We start from the raw sequence: 19,237 nt of genomic DNA, 5'->3' as shown, positions 1-19,237 counted from the left end.
GGCAAACATTTCTGTATCAAAACAATCATTCTTTCAGGCTACACTTACTACAGAGATAATAAAGGAACGGGCATGGGCTCCACACTAATCACTTCAAAATCTTTTTTTTTTTTTTAAATATTTATTTTTTAGTTTTAGGTAGACACAATCTTTGTTTTATTTTTATGTGGTGTTGAGGATCGAACCCAGTGCCTCATGCGTGTTAGGCAAGTACTCTACCACTAAGCCATAACCCCAGCCCGCAAAATCTTCATGTACTTTAAGCATATTGTTTCTTTTTTAAAATTTTTTTAAATATTTATTTTATAGTTGGACACAATAGCTTTATTTCACTTATTTATTTTTTACGTGGTGCTGAGGATCGATTTCAGGGTCCAGCGTGTGCGAGACAAGCACTCTACGGCTGAGCCACAACCCCAGCCCAAGCATATTGTTTCTACCAAGAGTTTACTCACGAGGTTATTCCAGGTGTGGGACACGAAGGTGTGTCAGGGTTCTGGGGTTCCTCATCAGCTTCTAACGTTGGTTTTTCACTGGAGCACAAGTCATTGTGCAAGCCTTGTCTTGTGGCTTATGAAAATAAGCTCACTAACCTGATTTTTTACCATTCTGTTTTTCAAATTTTTACTTAAAAAACCTGTGTTAGGAAGGGTCATGTTTTTGCTGCTTCTGAGAATACCCACATGTCCCTGACAGCACTGGGAAGCTGCAGGGTCCCAGGAGCTGATGACTGGCCAATAGGTGCTCTGGATATTCATCGGTTTCAGGGCAGCGTGGGCCTAGCTGTGCTCGCTGGACACCCCTCAGGAAGCAGGCTACACCCGCCAGCACCAGCCCACTCACTCTCTGGTCACCTCCTGGATGGACAGGACAACCCTACCCCTGGTGAGGATGCGTGCTCTCTTCCGGGATTTGGGATAAGAATGCATATACCTGACAAGGGGTCAGCTAGAGCAGCTTTACAGGTGGCACCTTGGAGCAGAGTGCAGAGGTGTGCAGTCCATGGATCTGCAGCAGCATGCCAGCCCAGCCACAAGAGCCAATGACCATAAGCACGCTGCTTCCCCTGTGTGAGGCCAACACGAGGATGAACGTGGACAAGGTCTGAACCTCACCTGGCTGGGGGAAGGCACTCCGACATCGCAGTGAGTGTGTGGAGCAAAGATCACCTCTGCCCAGCTCATGTGCACTGACCTGGGGTGCTGTCTACTTTGAGGTGTACCATGTGTTCATGCAACACCAGGTCGGGAAGAGCTCTGCCCCTCAAACCACCACCTGACCCGATTCCAGAGAGTCAGATCATGGGAATGGTGTGCCTCTGGTCAATATATGGGGCGTGTTTGGAGAAGTGGCTGTTAAGTGGCCAGGCCAGAGGGGCTCCCTATCCAGGTGAGGAAAGCTGCCCCAGCTCTCAGGCTTGGCAGGGGGCCTGGGAGAGCAGATGGTGAGCTCCAGCTCCAAGCCAGGAGCAGAGTTGATGAGCCCAATCAAGGGCAAGATCATGCTGTGCCTGGGCCAGTGCTGCTCTTGGCGGGAGGGTAGGGGGGGCTCTACTTGTTCTCACAGGGAACCATCCTGACTCTGGATGGACAACAGGCTTTTCTTAACACCACGATTATGAGCCTAGAGGCGAAGTGGGCCCACAGGTCCTCACATACCCCTGGTATCATGGCTTAATTAATTTATAAAACTTGATTTTTAAAAATCAAATCAACACTTGATTTCCACAGACACGTTGTGCCTCATGGGAGGAAGATGTAGGCACAAAGTCATAAAGTCCCTAAAGTCAATCATGAGAGAAAACTGGGAGAGTCTGGGTAACACTTCCCTGGCTCTCAGGGGATTCAGAACCAGCTGAGTTCTGGCCCCTTATGGTCCCCTCTGTGCTGTCCCCACCCACTGTATGACACAGACGTCATCTTCCAAGGACAAAGGGATCCAACCAACCCTAAGAACAGAGCATGCCCACATCTGATGCCTACCTTGACACCCTCGTTGTAGCTGTCCCCAGGGCTGCTGAGGCTGGCGAGGCTGCCCAGGTGGCCCGGGGCTCCGGGGCGTGGAGGTTTCTTTGGTGGAGCCGCAGGATCTGGCAAAGCAGAAGGACTTCCTGTATGAAGGGTAATGAAGAAAGCCAATGCCCTGCACTGGCACCAGGCTCCTGTCTTAAGGGCCTGTGGTGTTACAGTATTAGATTCTGCTTTTCAGGACTCCAGCCATGGCTGAGTGTGGTCAGAACCAAACTTGCTGTGATCTGTTGGGGGAAGGCTTAAAATCTTGTGGACATCCCCCAGCTGTGACACTACAATACTTCCAACCTGCTGCCAATTACACAAGTATTTAAAAAAAAAAAAAAAAAAAAAAATTGGTACTGGGGATTAAACCCCGGGATACTTAAATACTGAGACACATCCCCAGCACTTTTTATTTTTTAATTGAGTCAGGGTCTCATTCAGTTGCTGACGGTCTCCCTAAGTTGTTGAGGCCATCCTTGAACTTGGGATCCTCCTGCCTCAGCCTCCTGAGTGGCTGGATTACAAGTGTGTGTCACTATACCCAGCTACTTACACAAGCTTTTGACACACAACTCATTTCTTCACTGACCTGGTTTGCCCACAGGCTGATAGATGTGTTGGTTTCCAGTCTGTGGGAAAGGAAAATTGAGTCAATGTACTGGTGTATACAGGGAAAAGAACCATCCCACTCTCCTCCCTATTCATCCACCCCCTGAACTCTGCCAGATACTGGGGCATTGAGATGAACAAGACAGCTGCCTGCAGGGCTCAGTGGTGTGGGGAAATAGGCAGGTGACACCTCACACCAATAGAGTGTGTGGGGAGGGCTGTAACAAAGGCAACCTTGGGGTACTCTGGTATTCATACAGATCTAGAACTTTCCTACACGGATGTCTCTAGTTTACCATCAAAGGTCTGAAATCCCAGCCCTCCCAGCATGTGTCCACTGCTTATCCCATGCTCAGTGTCCTTCTACCCCCTCTGATTACAGTAAGGGTGCAATCAACAATGAAGAGATAGGGACCTGGTAGCACTGGGGTGTTTGGCAGTCCCCATGGGCTCATGCTGTCAATGTCCCTAAAGCGCTGTGTACATCAGAACGGGTTTAACCCTCCAGCAGTTCTAGGACAAGGCAAGGAAACAGGGACTGGGTAAGGGGAGGCCTCTAATGGAAACCAGTCCTTCTCCAGGCCTTTATGCCTGACGCTGCATTTAAAGTAATGAGTCTCTTGTTTTTTTGGTAGAGATTGAACCAGGGGTGCTTAACCACTGAGCCACGTCCCCAGGCCCTGTCATATTTTTCATGTTTTATTTTGAGGCAGGGACTTGCTAAGTTGCTGAAGCTGGCCTTGAAATTACAATCCTCTTGCCTCAGCCTCTTGAGCTGCTGGGATTAGAGGTGTACAGCCAACCTAAAGTAATGAGTTTTATAACTAAAATGGGGGGGGAAAAAAAGTTTTAGAACCATACCCAACCTTGTAAAAGAAAAACTTTTCTTGCTCATTTTAAAATAATGATACATACACATAATTTAATATGCTTTGTTTTCTACTGAAAAGAGCTACTTCTTTAAAATACCAGGACAATGAAACAGTACATATAATTAAAATGGCTATTTTCCCCAGAATCACAGTTGTTTTCAACCTGCCATTTATCACCCTGATTTTATCCTGTTTTAACTAACTAATTTAACTACTTACATTTTCTTCTTCTTTTTTAAAGAGACAGGGTCTTACTATGTTATGTTGAAAGATTGGCCTTGAACTAGTAGGCTCAAGTGATCCTCCTGCTTCAGCCTTCCAGGAGCTGGGACTGCAGGTGCTGTGACACTGTGCCCAGCACAAGCTCTACTGCTGAGTTGCATCCCTAGTTCCCACCCTGGTTCCCAACCTTGCAAACTCTCAGAGCCTGGAGGTGGGGAGGGGTCCTAAGCAACGTGCTTTCTACCTTACATGCCATTTCCACGCTTGCATTTCTTCAACTAGCAGGTACTGAGCCCCTGCTTTGTAGCTGATACTATACTGGGTACAAACCAGAGCTCCTGCCCTTGTGGAGCTGCCATGCTTTGGATATGAGGTGTCCCCCCAAAGCTCAGGTGTCAGACAATACAAGAAGGTTGAGAGGAGAAGATTGGGTTGTGAGAGTCTTAACCAAACCAGTTATTTAATCCTTTGATAGGGATTAACTGAGTGGCACATGAAGTGGCAGGGTGTTCCTGGAGGAGGTGGGCATTGGGGCGTGGCTTTGGGGTATATGTTTGTATCTGGCAAGTGGAGACCTCTCTCTCTGCCTCCTGATCATCATGTGAGCTGCTTCCTTCTGTCACATTCTTCCACCATGATGTTCAGCCTCATCTTGAGCCCTGAGAAATGGAGCCAGCCTTCTAAAGACTAAGGCCTCTGAAATCGTGAGCCCTCAAATAAACTTTTCCTTCTCTACAATTGCTCTGGTTGAGTCCCTTTAGTCACAGTGGTGAAAAAGTTGAATAAAACAGAAATTGACAGAGAGGTGGAGAGAGACACTTGTGCCCACTCCAGACAGCACAGGGCCAATGGAAGGGGAGTCCTGAGCTCAGGCTTGGAGATGGCTGTGATGGCCAAGCTCATCCTAGGTAGGAGCCAAGCCACGTGCAAGGAGGGAGGACAGAGAGCGCGCCTGGGGAGCAGCGAGGTGCCAGGTAGCCAGAGGAGCCTGGGCTGGGTATGGTGGTTAATATGGCTAAAACATGATGCAGTGCCTGCTGGCTGTGCTGCACCAAGATTTGGCGGTAAAACCTACACAATTCCTAAAAGGCTTTCAACTCAGCAAGCTTTCTGGTTGATATTAGGTGACAACCAAGCTCAATTAACTAGAAAACTCGATTTCTGAAACATTCTGGAACTACCTAACAAATGTGCCTGTGTGCAGCCAAGCAGGTTCCACTCTGGAGGGGCAGGCACTGGAAGGGAAGCCCATGTTCCACACATCTATTGGGCCACGTGTCATGGGCCTGCCGGGCCTCAGTATACTTCTTCTCTGAAACTAGTGATGTACCCAGTCCTGGGCTGCAGTCACAAATTGAGTACGCTACTGACTCACAGGCCATCTTAAAGGTGCAGATGTGACTCTGTTTGTCATGCACACAGAAGGGGTTAATTTCCATCAGCTAGTCATTAATGACTATTAACTATGTGCATGCACTAGTTACACGTTAATGACTATTGGATACAGCACACTCGTTTACAAGCTGTGCTGCTTTTCACCCAAACAGCTCTCTCAGAACATTTCAAAAATGTTAAAGCTAGGGGCTGGGGTTATGCCTCAGTGGTAGGGCACTTGCCTAGCATGTGCGAGGCACTGGGTTTCATCCTCAGCACTACATAAAAATAAATAAAATAAAGGTGTTGTGTCCAACTACAACTAAAAAATAAATATTAAAAAAAAAAGTTAAAGCTAAAGAGTTCCAAGAAATGCACCAAACTAAACGTTGTCTTTAGAAAAGGACCAATGTGGTGATGGGGAAGTAAGACAAGCCTGCTCTGCCAGGTGGCCACAGGAGTTTACTGCCTGGGTCTGGCACTGCAAGGAGGCCTCTGCAGTAGCCAAGTCTACGGATCTGTGGAATATAGGTGACAACAGAGCCTGACAGTAATATGAGTATCACGTGGAGCCCATTCCACACAGCACTTTGCAGTACTAAGCACCAAGCACTCTTACTACTGTCTACGTCTGGCATGCAGAAAATCATGACATTGCAAGTGGGCCTGTCACGTTTGTCTGACAGTTCTTATGAATATGGCATTTCTGAGTTATCCTCCTATCCAGGTCTCATTAATTTGTTCTACGTATTTTCTGAGTATCTTCTATGTGCCACATTTTGGAACACAAAGAATTTTTCTTTTCTAACAAATATCCTATTAGCAATTCTCTCACTAGTGAGTCCTTGAAGAGTTTTTCACAAGTCAGGAAAGAATGCTTGCTGTACTTGAGTCTTTTCAGCCTAGGAAAGGAGCTTGGTGGGTGATGTAACATTGCTTATGAGCTGAGGAACGTCAGACTCAGGCTACCAGCCTGAGCTGATACACTGATAGGAAAAATGCCAAAGCTTTGCGGGTTGGTAATGGGTGACCTTGGCATCAGAGCTTAGGGGATGCTGAAGCTACGGCATAGGCCAGGGTGGTTCCGTACCATGCACTTAGGTGCTGAGAACCCAGGACTCTGATTAAGATGGTGCTGTAGCTACTCAGAGAAGCTTATCACGGAAAGGCCCAGACAATCCTCAGCACCTCTTATCTCAAAACTGGATGTAATTTATATACATAGAATGATGTTTAGGCCAGGTACTATGGCACATGCAAGTTCAAGGCCAGCCTGGGCAACTTCGCCAGACTCTGTCTCAAAAAGCCAAACAACCAAACAAAATGAAGTAAGGGCTGGGGATGTGGCTCAGTGGTAAAGTGTCCCTGGGTTCAATCCTTAGTACAACAAGAGGAGAAAAAAAGTTTCAGAAATTTAAAGTAAGTGCTGACAGTGGCAGGTCTGAAAGTCAACTCAGAGGTTTCTTTCTACCCAGAACCTCAAAAGGGCCAGAAGAATTCACCTGCTGGGGTAGAAGTGTACGCATTTATTAGACACCAGAAGGTGCAAATCCTAATGATTTAAATTACTTCCCTCCTGACACCAGGAAGTATTTCTAGCTGGCTTTAAATATATTTGAACTAAATCCTAAGTTAGTTCTTGCTAGGCAAGTACTCTATCACTGAGCTACAACCCCAGCCCTTCCAAGTTAGTTCTTCATTTTTTAAACTATTTTTTTAGTTGTAGATGGACACAATATCTGCATTTTATTTATTTATTATTTTTATGTGGTACTGAGGATTGAACCCACTGTCTCATGCATGCAAGGCAAGCACTCTACCATTGAGCTACAGCCTCAGCCTTTTAGTTAGTTCTTTTTTTTTTTTTTTTTAATATTTATTTTTTAGGTGTAGATGGACACAACACAATGCGTTTATTTTTATGTGGTGCTGAGGATCGAACCTGGGTCCCGCCTGTGCTTGGCGAGCGCTCTACTGCTGAGCCATAATCTCAACCCTTAAATTAGTTCTTTAAAGAGAATTTCAGGCATCTCTTCCCTAACACCCCCAAGGGGGAAAACAAATCTTGTTTGAATAAGTTTTATGTGACTATGACAACTTTTATAACCAGCAATAGTAGTATATAAAACGTTGAGCAAATGGAAATCGTATGTAACTATAGTACATGTGTACATACTTTTTAAGATTACAGGGACTGTGGCTTACTACTAAAAGGCCTGTGACAATAATGGGCAGAAAACTTAAGTATCTGCATAAGAATTCTGTACAGAGAATGTCTTAATAATCCTAGTGAAATGTTCACTTTACTTGTAGAATTGATTATTCTGTCTGACATCAGAGGTATCATTAAGGTGGATGCCCACACACTATGAGCCCCAGCTTACCGGCCCCTGAAGACTCCCGTCCTCCCTGTCAATGCTGCCTCGAGATAGCCTCACATCAGGTTTCTACAGAAATAAAAACAGAAATAAGTCTATTTTAAAATTTGAAAACCCACTGGCAGATTCTGCTCAAAATTCCTTTTTCTTTTTTTTGGTACCAGGGACTGAACCCAGGGATGCTTTACCACCGAGTCATATCCCTGGCCTGTTTTGTTTTTTATTTTGAGACAAGGTCTTGCTAAGTTGCTGAGGCTCTTGTCTCAGCCTCCCAAGCCATTGAGATTACAAGTGTGTGCCACCAGGTCTGGCTAAGATTCCTTCCTTCTACAATATAACTGTCCTCTGATGTAGCCAACCTCTTTACAGAGCCAATTCCCAGACAGTCTTCCTTCCCCACTGCTGGCCTTCTCCAGTTGAAGTGGTTTCCTTCCACAGGGTCTGTGCTTCCAAGTCCTGAGAGAGCCTCGAGTTCTGCACCCATCAGTCAGGCTTGTTTCCACTGTGGGCTGGAAGTGAACTTCCAGGACAGGCTCCCACTTGTCTTCTGCCCACTTCCCTCCTCTTATGCATGAGGGGGAGTGCAGGAGGCTTGTGACAGACGCTGAGGTCTGGGAACTGGTAGTGTAGGACATGGGTAAAGGAGCAGCTGGTGGCTAATTACAAAGAGAGGACTCTGGGTTGATGAGCATTGTTAAGGATCCCCAGGGTTGTCCTGTGGCAGATGTGAAGCTTGTGTGTCACCCCTGAACCCAGGCACACACACTTACACTCACTTATGGAAAAACTTTTTAATAATCAGAGGCCCGAGGAAATAGGACAAAAAGCCCTAAGAGTGAGCCAAAAGGGCAGAAGGACATGTGACTCGCTGTGTGTCCATTTAGCAGAATGAGACCACACCCAGCCCCACACCTCACAGGTGCACACGCTCACATTGCTGCCAGAGGTAACTTCCAAGCTGTAAAAATTATGATATTTTTATTGGAAAATATGCATCTAAAAATCATAGGTAAATGTAGGTGGGAAATGACCTAAGTCCTCAATGAGTGTCAAGAAAGCAGAATTCTACAAAGCACGATACAACTGTGTCCATAAGGAAACCAGAAAAGATCTGAATAAATACTTCTGAACTCTGAAAAGCGAAACTTAATAAAACTCTATAGGTGAAATTACTTCTATGTTTACATGTGCTACATACAATATCACTAACTGGTACTTTTTTTAAAATATTTTTTTCAGGTGTAGGTGGACACAGTGCCTTTATTATTATTTATTTATTTTTATGCAGTGCTGAGGATTGAACCCAGTGCTTCACCCACACTAGGTGAAATCTACCACTGAGCCACAGTCCAGCCTCACTCACTGGTACTTTTAAAAGAAAGTTCTTACTGCAAATGTCACAGATCTATAAATCCAGTGCCACACAGAGGCAGAGCAGAGTGGACCACCTCTCAAGACAGAGCAACTGTGGCTGGGTGGGAAATGCACCCAGGAGAGAATTCAGAGGTAGGCAGCCCCTGGCCTGTAGGACAGACTTCCTAGCAGGAGTACCCCCCTGAAGAGATACACAGCAAGGAAATGTAACAAGAGCCACCTTAATCCAATCAGCCATCCCAGCTGGTGAGGCATGGGCAGTGTCCGGGTTGCAGGAACAGAGGCAGCTTTATGCAAGCCTTGGGTCCAAACCCCAGGACACAGTGAGAAAGCTTGTTGCTGGTGCTGCTTCGACTCAAGGTGGACAGTGGAGGGCAGCTGGGTACAGGCAGAGGAGAAGGGGCCTACTTCCTGGATACCTGAGCCAATCTCTAGGGAAAGGTGCTCACTCACTGGGGAGGGCTCCGTCCCCACAGCCCGATACCCTGGTATTGGCCTCTCCCAACACTTCATACTGAGAATTCAGGTCCAACAGGTGAACTTCTAGGGGACACGCTGGAATCCTAGCGGTGGGGGAGTCAGGCTTGACTATTACTGAAGCAACAATGAGAAACACTTTCCATAGAGAAATTAAGAAACTATAAGGCAAACCAAAGGGAAAGATAAAATCCATTTACTCTTCCCTGGAAGAAGTTATCACGAGTTAACGTATGCTCACAAGGTGAAGTCACATCAGTGGTTTGTAGCCTTTGTGTAGAAACCTGCATGAGGCAAACTCAAATAGAACTGAGGGGCTCGGCAGCCCTCATCCTCAATAAATGGCCTGTAAAACAAAGTGGCAGCCTTGGGCATGGGCTCTAGGTCAGGGCGGGGTTCAAATCAGTTCAGGACAAGCAGTGTGGCCTGGGCCCATGTCCCTTCTACAAAGACAGATCTGTGACTAAGTCCCTGATGATTTCCTGGGATGGATTTCTAAGAAAGGAATTATTGCTGCTGGGCGTAGGTCTGGGAACTTGGGAGTCTCAATGTGAGCTTCCGCATAGAAGGCTTCTCTTCTGGTGCCACACCATATGGCAGCATGTCAAAACTCTGCCCACCCATAGGCAGAAAACTGTCGGTTGGTGAACTCTGCCCCTCCTGCCCTGTCTTCTGAGGACACCTGGATGCTGGTGGGGGAAAGTGTCCTGGGCCTTCCTCCTTGAGCCGACTGTCTCTGCCCCTCTGGACATGGGCCAACCCTCTTCTATGTTGCTGTTGCTGCTGAGGCAGTACATGGCAGGGCGGGTGAGCGTCCAAAGCTTGCAAAGGCACATTTAGTTGCTGGGGGCAACACAGCTTTTAAATAGTGGAGGTGGGAGTCAATCAAGCAAACAAAACATGTATGTCTAATTTATTCTTTTACTTACAGTCATCTAGTGCTCCATGGAACCAACAGAAACCCCTGTTTAAGTTCCTTCCTCATACATGGCCCGTCTGAACGGAAGATGCCACACACAGGGTTTGGAGTGATGTAGGCAAAACCAATCAAAAAGCAGATCCTGGGCTGGGGTTGGGGCTCAGTGGTAGAGCGCTTCCCTAGCACATGTGAGGCACTGGGTCTGATCCTCAGCACCACATAAAAATAAATAAAGATACTGTGTTTATATACAACTAAAAAAAATATTTAAAAACAAACAAAAAAAGACAGATGCTGGGTTTGTTCTGTGCCTGAGTGAAGTCCTCTCTCAACCCCTTACAGTAAGTTCTAAGGATGTACAAAGATACAACGCAACGATTTATATTTAAAAATCTTATACAAATAGATCACATAAATAAAGAATGTTTGGGATGAACTGACCATGTTCCCTAGCAGATATATGCTCTTTAGAAACATTTAATTATAGGGCTGGTGTTGTGGTTCAGCAGTAGAGCCCTTGTCTAGCACATGCGAGGCCCTGGGTTCGATCCTCAGCACCCCATAGAAATAAATAAATAAATAAATGTCCAACTACAACTAATAAAAATATATTTTAAAAAATCTGATTAGAAAGTGCATAGCTCAACACATGTTTCTGTAGGTGCAAACCACACCCACCTGGATCAAGATATGAAGCAGGGATCAGCAGGCTCCCACACACCCTGCCCTAGGCCTAGTACAGGGACCACACCTCTCTTCCAGCCCGAGATCACTCCCGCCTGTCTCTTTTCTGGTGGACTGAACTTGAAGCCTTGTGCTGCACAGAGTTCCATGGTATGAACATTCACCCGTCCTGCCATCAGCAGGCGAGGAGGTCGTTTCAGGTTCCTGGCTGCCACAAACAAAAGCTGCTGAAGCATTCTTTTATGTCTAGGCATGTGTGCTTCATCCTCTTGGGCACATGTCAGAAGGGCGAATGCTGGGTCACAGGCAGCAGCCATGTTCCCACCAGGGGTAAGCCGAGCTCCAGCTGTTCTGGGTCTGGACAGCTACAAACTCCATGCTCATGTTGCTATTACTCTAGAAAATGACAAACTTTAGACTTTTGGCTCAAAGTCCTTTCTCCTCTGATTACACTCTGCAGCCGAAGACCGGGAAGTTTGCAGCAGGGCGGTGGCCAGTGCAGAGGCTGTCCTCAGACAGTGACCGTCCACTGCTACTCTTTAGCTCCCATCTTGGCACTCCTCCTTCTTAGGGACTGACTGCTCTGCTGTGTGTGGGGAAAACAGCTCTCCACTACTGATTTCTTTTCTCAGAACACAAAGCAGGCTTTATATGGACAGAACTCTCATTTTAAAGTTAAGATCCTTTTTTAGTATAGTGCCACATTAGAAAATCACCCTGCACACAGTAATAAAAAGAAGCCAATTTACTGTTTTCAAGCAGGGCTTGGTAGGAAAGAAAGGCCTCTCTACAGACTGAGGCCCACCTGCTGCCAGCACCTGGCAAAATGGCCAGTTTGCAGAACTCAAATTTTGACAGTAGATTCTCAGACATGGCACCATTCTTTCTGAGTTAGGGACAGGAGGGAGGGTGGTTCAGGACATACCATCTTGAGGCCACAGGATGTCAGGCAGGAGTCGTGGGGCTGCTGCTACAGAATTAACTAGTGCTGGCCTCACAAGGAAGAACAGGAGGCTGGCTCACAGGGCTGGCAATAGTAGGCCCTCACCCTGGCAGCCACTGGATGGGGTGGTTACATGTTAGAAATACTACTGCATGGGGCTGGGGCTGGGGCTGGGGCTCAGGGGTGGAGCACTGGCCTAGCACATGCGAGGCACTGAGTTCGATCCTCAGCACCACATAAAAATAAATAAACAAAATAAAAGTATTGTGTCCATTAACAATTTAAAAAAAAATTATATATACTAAAAAAAAAATACTATTGCACCGCTGTAGGAAATAGCCTGGAGGGGACAATGTTTCAGAGAAGACTTCAACTCAGTTCATTTATTCTTATTTCTTTGCAGTGCCAGGGATAAACCCAAGGCCTCAAGTGTGCTATGGGAGCACTCCACCACATGGCCGCCCCAGCCCTTTTCCAGCTGTGGGATGCCCTGGGTCTCAGCTGTCCTGACTTTCCTCACCCCAGACCTGCTCTCCACTCAGAGTCTCCAATGGCTGGCTCCCCAGCTGGCCGCCCATCGAGCCTGCTGGCCCGTCAGTGGGACACTCCCCTCCAGATTCTTTTCAGACCACCCACCCAGCGCTGCCCACCAGATCACAAGGTCTATGAGTAAGGGGACAGCTGCTCACAGGAATCTGCAAGGAGCCCACTGAGCAGGGCTGGTCTAGGGTGAAGTGGGGTGACGGACTCAGACAGCTGGAAGGTAGACAGCAGAGGAGAAGCTCAGGAGGGACTCAGGAATCCGAGCCAAGCATGTGACACAAACATGAGAGGAGAGACAGAAAGTACAACACTTCAGTTTCTAAGAGCCAGGGGAGTAGAGTTGTTGGAAATGCTCCAGGTTCACTTGCAGACCTGGAGTCTGATGCCCACATCTGAGATGGGATAGGGAGCACTCACCTCATTCCATGAAACAAGTAAGGTTTGGATCTTGAAAACAGCAATGACCATGGATAAATCATTCTCACTTATCAATACCACAACGGAATTCCAAATTAAGCAAAGCAAATCCTGGAAGAATCACCTCCTAGACCCAGACAGGTATCCGTCTTCCTAAACACAGGATGAGCGCTACCCAAGGGAAAGGTGTGCATGATTGGACAGGGGAAATCTTCCAGAAAGATGTAGTAGGTTTAAGACACAGAGACGAGACTGTACTTCATGGAGAACTATCACAGAAAACATACAACTTCAGAAAGAAAAGCAAAATGCAGGAAAAACCCCTAAATTCAAAGGCAGGCAACATGTGCTTCAGGAGACAAAAACCAAGATATAAAGGAGGGGCTGGGGTTGCGGCTCAGTGGTAAAGCACTTCCCTAGCATGCGTGAGGCACTGGGTTTGATCCCCAGTACCACATAAACAACACTAAATAAAGGTATTGTGCCCATCTACAACTAAAAAAAAAAAATGTTAAAAAGGAAGATTTTATATATATATATGAATGAGGTAATGAGTACTGAACTGGGCATCCAAGGAAATCAATAAAGGCCTTCTTGAGATACATTACTAGAAAATGACAGGATATTCCTAAAAATCAATGGCCTTTGCACAGAGAATACATAGCTAAAAAAGGTCAATGACAATGAGGAGCCATTATGGTTGAAGCACCTAAAAGCAAGCTGTAAAGCCACCTGGGAGAAGGTAGAAAAGTGGAGCCAGGGCAGACTCAGATGCCTGCTGCTGAAGGAGGGTGAGGGACACACTGAAGAACACAGGTAGCCACACAGGCCATCACGTGACCTGCGTTAGAGTGCTTGGGGATGTATCACCGGTGTTATGGGGGTTGTGCACACACAGAGAAAGCCGCCCGGACGGCTGGTCACATTCTAGGTAGAGCAAGGGTCACACAGGTCTAGGCCTCTGTCAGAAGGCCTCACATTAGCTGCATGTGGCAGTGCACACCTGAGATCCCAGCGACTTGGTTGAGGTAGGAGGACGGCAAGTTTGAGGCTAGTCTCAGTAACTCAGCAAGACCCTGTCTCAAAATAAAACTTAGAAAGTTCCAAAAGGATCTTGGTGTCGGGCTGGGGCTGGACTCAGTGTTACAGCGCTTGCCTGGCATGTGTGAGGCAATGGGTTCAATTCTCAGCACCGCATATACATAAATAAAAATAAAGATCCATTGACAACTAAAATAAATAAATAAATAAATGAGCGAGTGAGTGAGTGAATGAGTCTTGGTGTCTAGGAACACAGAGGTTTCTCTGCTCCAGCACTTCCTTTTGGTCCCCAAGGGACTTCTAAAGGTCACCTGAAGGAAGACATTCCTCATTCCCAAGTGCAGCTGCATCTGGGGCAGGGCTGTGAGGCCGTGCTGCAGAGGAGCGCAGGCGCCCTGCAGTACTGCAAGCCGACTCCAGGTGGGATTCTCTGATGTGAACAGTGAGGTCATGAAAAGCCACAGAGCACAATGAAACCTACAGACAGACCTCGATGAGCAACTGAGAAAGCAAATGACTCACTGCTGCACATTTCAGGGACCAGATATGAAATGAAGTCTGTTTTGGATAATGTAAAAATTTTGCAATTACATGCAATATAGTAGACCCTAATGGGATTTCAAAGTGGAAGAAGCTGCTCTGAAACATGATTACCAGAAATCTCTCCTCTTTCTCCAGCCAGCGCTGATCTTCTTCCATTTCCTGCTGCTGTCGGATCAGTCGCTCTTCCATCAGGTGGGCGGGCAACACCTGCCCCATTCCTCTCAGGTCCAACGATGCCGCGTCCTGGCAGGAAAGATGGAAACGACACACCCACTCTCACGAGGCTGCTCGCACGCCCCTGCTCTCAACCAAAGCAAAGCAGCAAGGGTGGTGGAAACGGCCTCTCATGCTCCAGCCTCGTCCCTGTAGGCTGAAGTTTACTGTGTGTCAAAGATTCCCTTGGAGGGGCCGGGGTTGTGGATCAGTGGTAGAACGCTTGCCTAGCATGTGTGAGGCACTGGGTTTGATCCCTGGCACCACATAAAAATAAACAAATAAAATAAAGTTATTGTGTCTATTTACAAATTTAAAAAAATTAGGAAAAAAAAAAGATTCTCTTGGAATTCCCAGCTCTGGAGCCACTCCTCTTTGAAGAAGTCTACCTCTGTATCTCTGTCACTTTTGCAACAAAACCTACTTCTTGCTTGCTTGTGGGGTTCTCTTCTAAAGAAATAAACTGAGAATGTGTACGAAGAAGGCACCATTACCTATAGTCAAAAAGCAGAAACAATCAGGACGTGGACAGCAGCACTGAACATGACACACACAAGTTATGGAGCATCACAGAGCCGCTCACCACGAGCACTCCCAGGAAAGGGACACGGACTACAGACAGCTGTGGATCTTCTCTGACTCAAATGAATGATTTTCAATCATAGGACAGTGGGTCTTATCAGGGAAACTGAATAAAAATGAACATAGCCCAAAGAACTTGTCCTGTCAGCTTGCCTTTCCTCTGGCCTCAGGCACGTGCTATAAATACCTGAGCACTCCCCTCACGTATTTCTTTTAATTAAAAAAAAACCCTCACAAAACCCTCAAAAAACATTTGAGCAGCTGGGGAGTCTTGATCTTAGAATTCAGTCTTCAAAATCAAGCAGTCAGACTTAGAAATATGAGGTGTCTCACTTCCTAAGTCAAGAACACAACTTACCTCCATGTTGGGCTGCCACAGGGGTATCTCCTGGGGCCTGTGATTCCACGATTCTGATTGGTCCAAGAGAGATGCTGGGCCGGGGTAGATGCTGCCAGCCATGGCTGTGAGTCCGTGTGGACCAGGGTAGCCAGAGACCTGTGAGTAGGACAAGAGGAAGGAACGTTTCCATAACCCAGCTTCTGTGTGGTTCTGCTTTGCAGGGGAAGTGACCTGGAGCACTTCATACTAGGCAGACGGTGTCCCCTCCCAGAATGTCCAAGTCCCAATCCCTTGAACATGACAACAGCTCTCTAACGGGGCAATGTGCAGATGCAACCCAGGCCAGGACCCTAGTGTGGTAACTGCCCTGGACTACCTGAGTGGCTCAATGTGACCCCAAAGGTCCCTGGGTACAGAGGGAGCAGAAGCTGAAGAACAGTCAGAGCCAAGTTCTGGTTTTGTATTTGGGTCACAGGGACCAAGAGCCAAAGAACACAGGCAGCTCTTACAGAACCTGGCAGAGCAAGGAAAGGGACTCTCAACAAGAGCCCCGAGAAAGGCAGTTTGGCTGCATTAGACAACTAAAGAAAATGCACTAGGAAACGAGAAGTCATTCACTTTGGAATTTTACGACTATAGAAATGCTCAGATCAGACTCTCTCTGCATATAAAAGCCAGAGGAAGCCATAAAAACAGCTGTGCCACACTTGGCTCCAGAATCCCCCGTCCTGCCCAGTGCCAGAGCCACAAGGAACTTGTCCTCCAGTGAAGGAGGGGCTGATGGTGGAGGGGTTGTGCCTTCTCACAGTGGGACAGGAGAACTCCAGGCATGAGGAGAGCTGAGGGGTCTTCCCCACAGGCCCTCTCTGGATGGAGGCTCAGTGAGCAGACATGGGATCTACGTACATAGAGCGTCTGCTGGTATGGGATGGCCAGGGTGGCCAGTTAAATTTCTAATGAGATAAAGCAGAGCCAAATCCATATGTTCAAACACCCACACGGACCTCATGCTCATTTACTAGGTCTCCAGACGTGAATCATACCAAATCCCACATGGACAACATTAACCAGTAAGTCTTTATGTAAGATACACAGAGAGCTCTCATTTTTTCTGAATAAAAATGTCTAGAAGTTTTGAATTACTTAAAGCTGTTTTCTCCCCCCACCCCATTATTTGGAGAATACTTTATTAGTTTCTATAATCAAACCCATGAAGACCTTACATATTTAATACAGTGCGTTACCCCTGTACAAATGGAAAAAAGTTAAGTTTAACGTTTCTAGACTAATACGTTTGTTAATTTCTCTACAAAGCCAACTCAACATGGTAAACTGGGGTACTTTTCCCAAAGCTGACAGCCCAGCTAAAGTTTCCAAAAATCCAACGTGTGTGTGTATATTCAATTTCTTTAGTGTTGTATAGTTTTAATTGTTAAGGCTTGATTCCCAAATATTTTATTTTCTTTGAGGCTATTGTGAATGGGATAGTTTTCCTAATTTCTCTTTCAGTAGATTCATCACGATGACTAGGAGTGCAACTGACTTATAGGTGTTAATTTTAAGCTGTTTTCTAAATAATACTGGCCATGTGGAAGAACCAGTGGACACCTGAGGCTAAAAGGGAATACAGAGAGACACCAGCAAAGGCACTATAGCTGGCCTCACTGATGGGAGAGGAAAACGGCTTGGTGAGGCTCACCGACCATCTGTTCAGTGATGACAGTCTTATTTTGCTGTTTATATGCTGCCTAGGCACTTAGCAAGTCACAGAAGTCAGAAGAGTGCTGCTCCCAGGGCAGGTGTGACATTCTGTGAAGGGCACGAGGGGCCTCTGGGGCCTGTCCTGGGAGGTGGGCATGGGACAGAAGAGTGTTGGCATTGGTCAGAAACCAGACTTGTGCACTTCACAGCAGGTAACGCAAGCCAACAAAAGCTAATCCCTTCCCTCGAGAACAAAGACAGATGCTACTGACTGCTTTAGGTCCTCTACTAAGGTGCTCCTTTCTCACCTGTGCATGGTACTGGCTGGCACGTCCAGCGTCCCTTCCACACCGTCCACTGTCTAGACAGTACTTTGTCTGGTTTGTTACAGTCATTTTAAATTTTATATTTGTCTTCTGGAAAAACTGATGTTCAGTATTACCTCTGCATAATGCGTATCTACTGGTTCCAACTTGTGCCTTGCAAGAGCAAGTAGGAGAGAATGGCGTAACAACTGCTGGGGCACCAGCCTGTCTCATTAAGACTGTGAGGACATGTATGCCTTGCATGGTGTCCAGAGACAACAGTCACGTAGGCAATGACCAGGTGACAACTTTCCTAGGTCACTCACCAAAATGAGTAACAAATACAAAATGGAAATATACATACCATGTATCTTCCCACCACCAAAGTATGGAAAAGCCAAGTAACACACTTCACGTCTGCCATGACGGTACCTGATAATGATTGCTCTGCACCATGTGCTGCGGGCTGGGGTAAAATCCCTCACTGGAGCGCGGACTAGGGTAACCAGGTCTGCTGGGCTGTGAAGAAATCAACAGTGTATCATATGAATGAACATTTACAGGTCTAAGTTTCACAGAAATAATAGGAAAATATATCTCTAACAAACAGCTTGGTTAAAAGCAATGATAAAGGGCTGGGGTTGTGGCTCGGTGGAAAGAGTGCTCACCTAGCATGTGTGAGGCACTGGGTTTGATCCTCAGCACCACATAAAAATAAATAAATAAAATAAAGTCATTATGTCCATCTATAACTAAAGAAAAATATTTTTTTAAAAAGCAACAATAAAAATGCTAAGATATTTCAATGATGAAAGAAGACCCCTGCATGTGAAAAAGGCTGATTATTCCTTTATCACACACAAAAATTAACTGAAGGTGGACCACAACCTAAATGAAAGAGTGAAAGCTCTAAGGTTCTTAGGAAAAGGACACAGGGGCAAATCTTTGAGACCCTGGGTTAGGCAACAGTTTCTAAGCTACAACACCAAAAACACCTACCAAAGGAGGAGAGAAGGTGAGAAGGACATCATCAAAAACACAAAGCGTGTGTTGCAAATACCACCACCCAGAGCGAGCACACAATCCAAAGGACGCAAGAAAATGCTTGCCAATGCTTTATCTGTCTTCCAGTTGCAGCTGGACACAATACCTTTATTTTATTTATTTATTTTTATGTGCTGCTGAGGATCAAACTCAGTACCTTGCACGTGCTAGGCAAGTGCTCTACTGCTGAGCCCCAGCCGCAGACACAGCCCTTGCCAGTACTTTATCTAAGAAACACGTTCGAACACACAGAGACTCTGAGCAGGTTGGTGGTGAGATGGCAAAAGGTGCTGCTTAAGAGTGGGGGGGCACAAGCACCCCCCCCCCGAGAACAGGAAAGGCGCTCAGCTCCCGAGGCTCCAGCACACCACCACCTTGAAGCCGTAGTGACCTTCGGCTTGTCATCGCTGCAATGGTGTGACGAACACACACAGGAAATGTAAACAAACCAGGATGTAGAAAAATGGAAACCTTTTAGCACTGCTGCTAGGAATACAGACCAGGGCAGCTTCTGTGGAGGGCAGTCAAGGGACGGCTCCAGCAGCCCCAGAGGTGGGGATGCACAGCAGAGAAGTGCAGCCCACATCTGGGCCAACATGGCTCTCAAAGGCACCATCTGCAGCAGCCAGAGAGGGAGCATG

At 46.6% G+C, this 19,237-nt stretch overlaps 1 protein-coding gene across 26 annotated transcripts in view; it reads right to left on the bottom strand.

Moving 5' to 3' along the window:
- Window positions 1–19,237, bottom strand: part of Ptk2 (protein tyrosine kinase 2) — a 229,663-nt gene that overhangs the window by 10,382 nt on the left and 200,044 nt on the right. For 11 of the 26 annotated variants that reach the window (XM_058580855.1, XM_058580854.1, XM_058580847.1 and 8 more), the window contains 6 exons: window positions 17,985–18,071; window positions 15,565–15,702; window positions 14,523–14,654; window positions 7,477–7,539; window positions 2,605–2,644; window positions 1,983–2,110 (listed from right to left, as the gene is read on the bottom strand). In XM_058580855.1, the coding sequence (XP_058436838.1) occupies window positions 1,983–2,110; window positions 2,605–2,644; window positions 7,477–7,539; window positions 14,523–14,654; window positions 15,565–15,702; window positions 17,985–18,071 (588 nt within the window). The remainder of the gene's footprint in view (window positions 1–1,982; window positions 2,111–2,604; window positions 2,645–7,476; window positions 7,540–14,522; window positions 14,655–15,564; window positions 15,703–17,984; window positions 18,072–19,237) is intronic. The other 15 variants (XM_058580862.1, XM_046448971.2, XM_058580842.1 and 12 more) reach the window with 3 other exon arrangements.

This window comes from Marmota monax, unplaced genomic scaffold, assembly GCF_021218885.2.
Source record: "Marmota monax isolate L192 unplaced genomic scaffold, Marmota_monax_Labrador192_F-V1.1 WCK01_AAM20220418_F8-fsc00073, whole genome shotgun sequence".
In the NCBI taxonomy this organism is placed as follows: domain Eukaryota; kingdom Metazoa; phylum Chordata; class Mammalia; order Rodentia; family Sciuridae; genus Marmota; species Marmota monax.
This window is presented reverse-complemented; position numbering and strand designations above follow the sequence as displayed.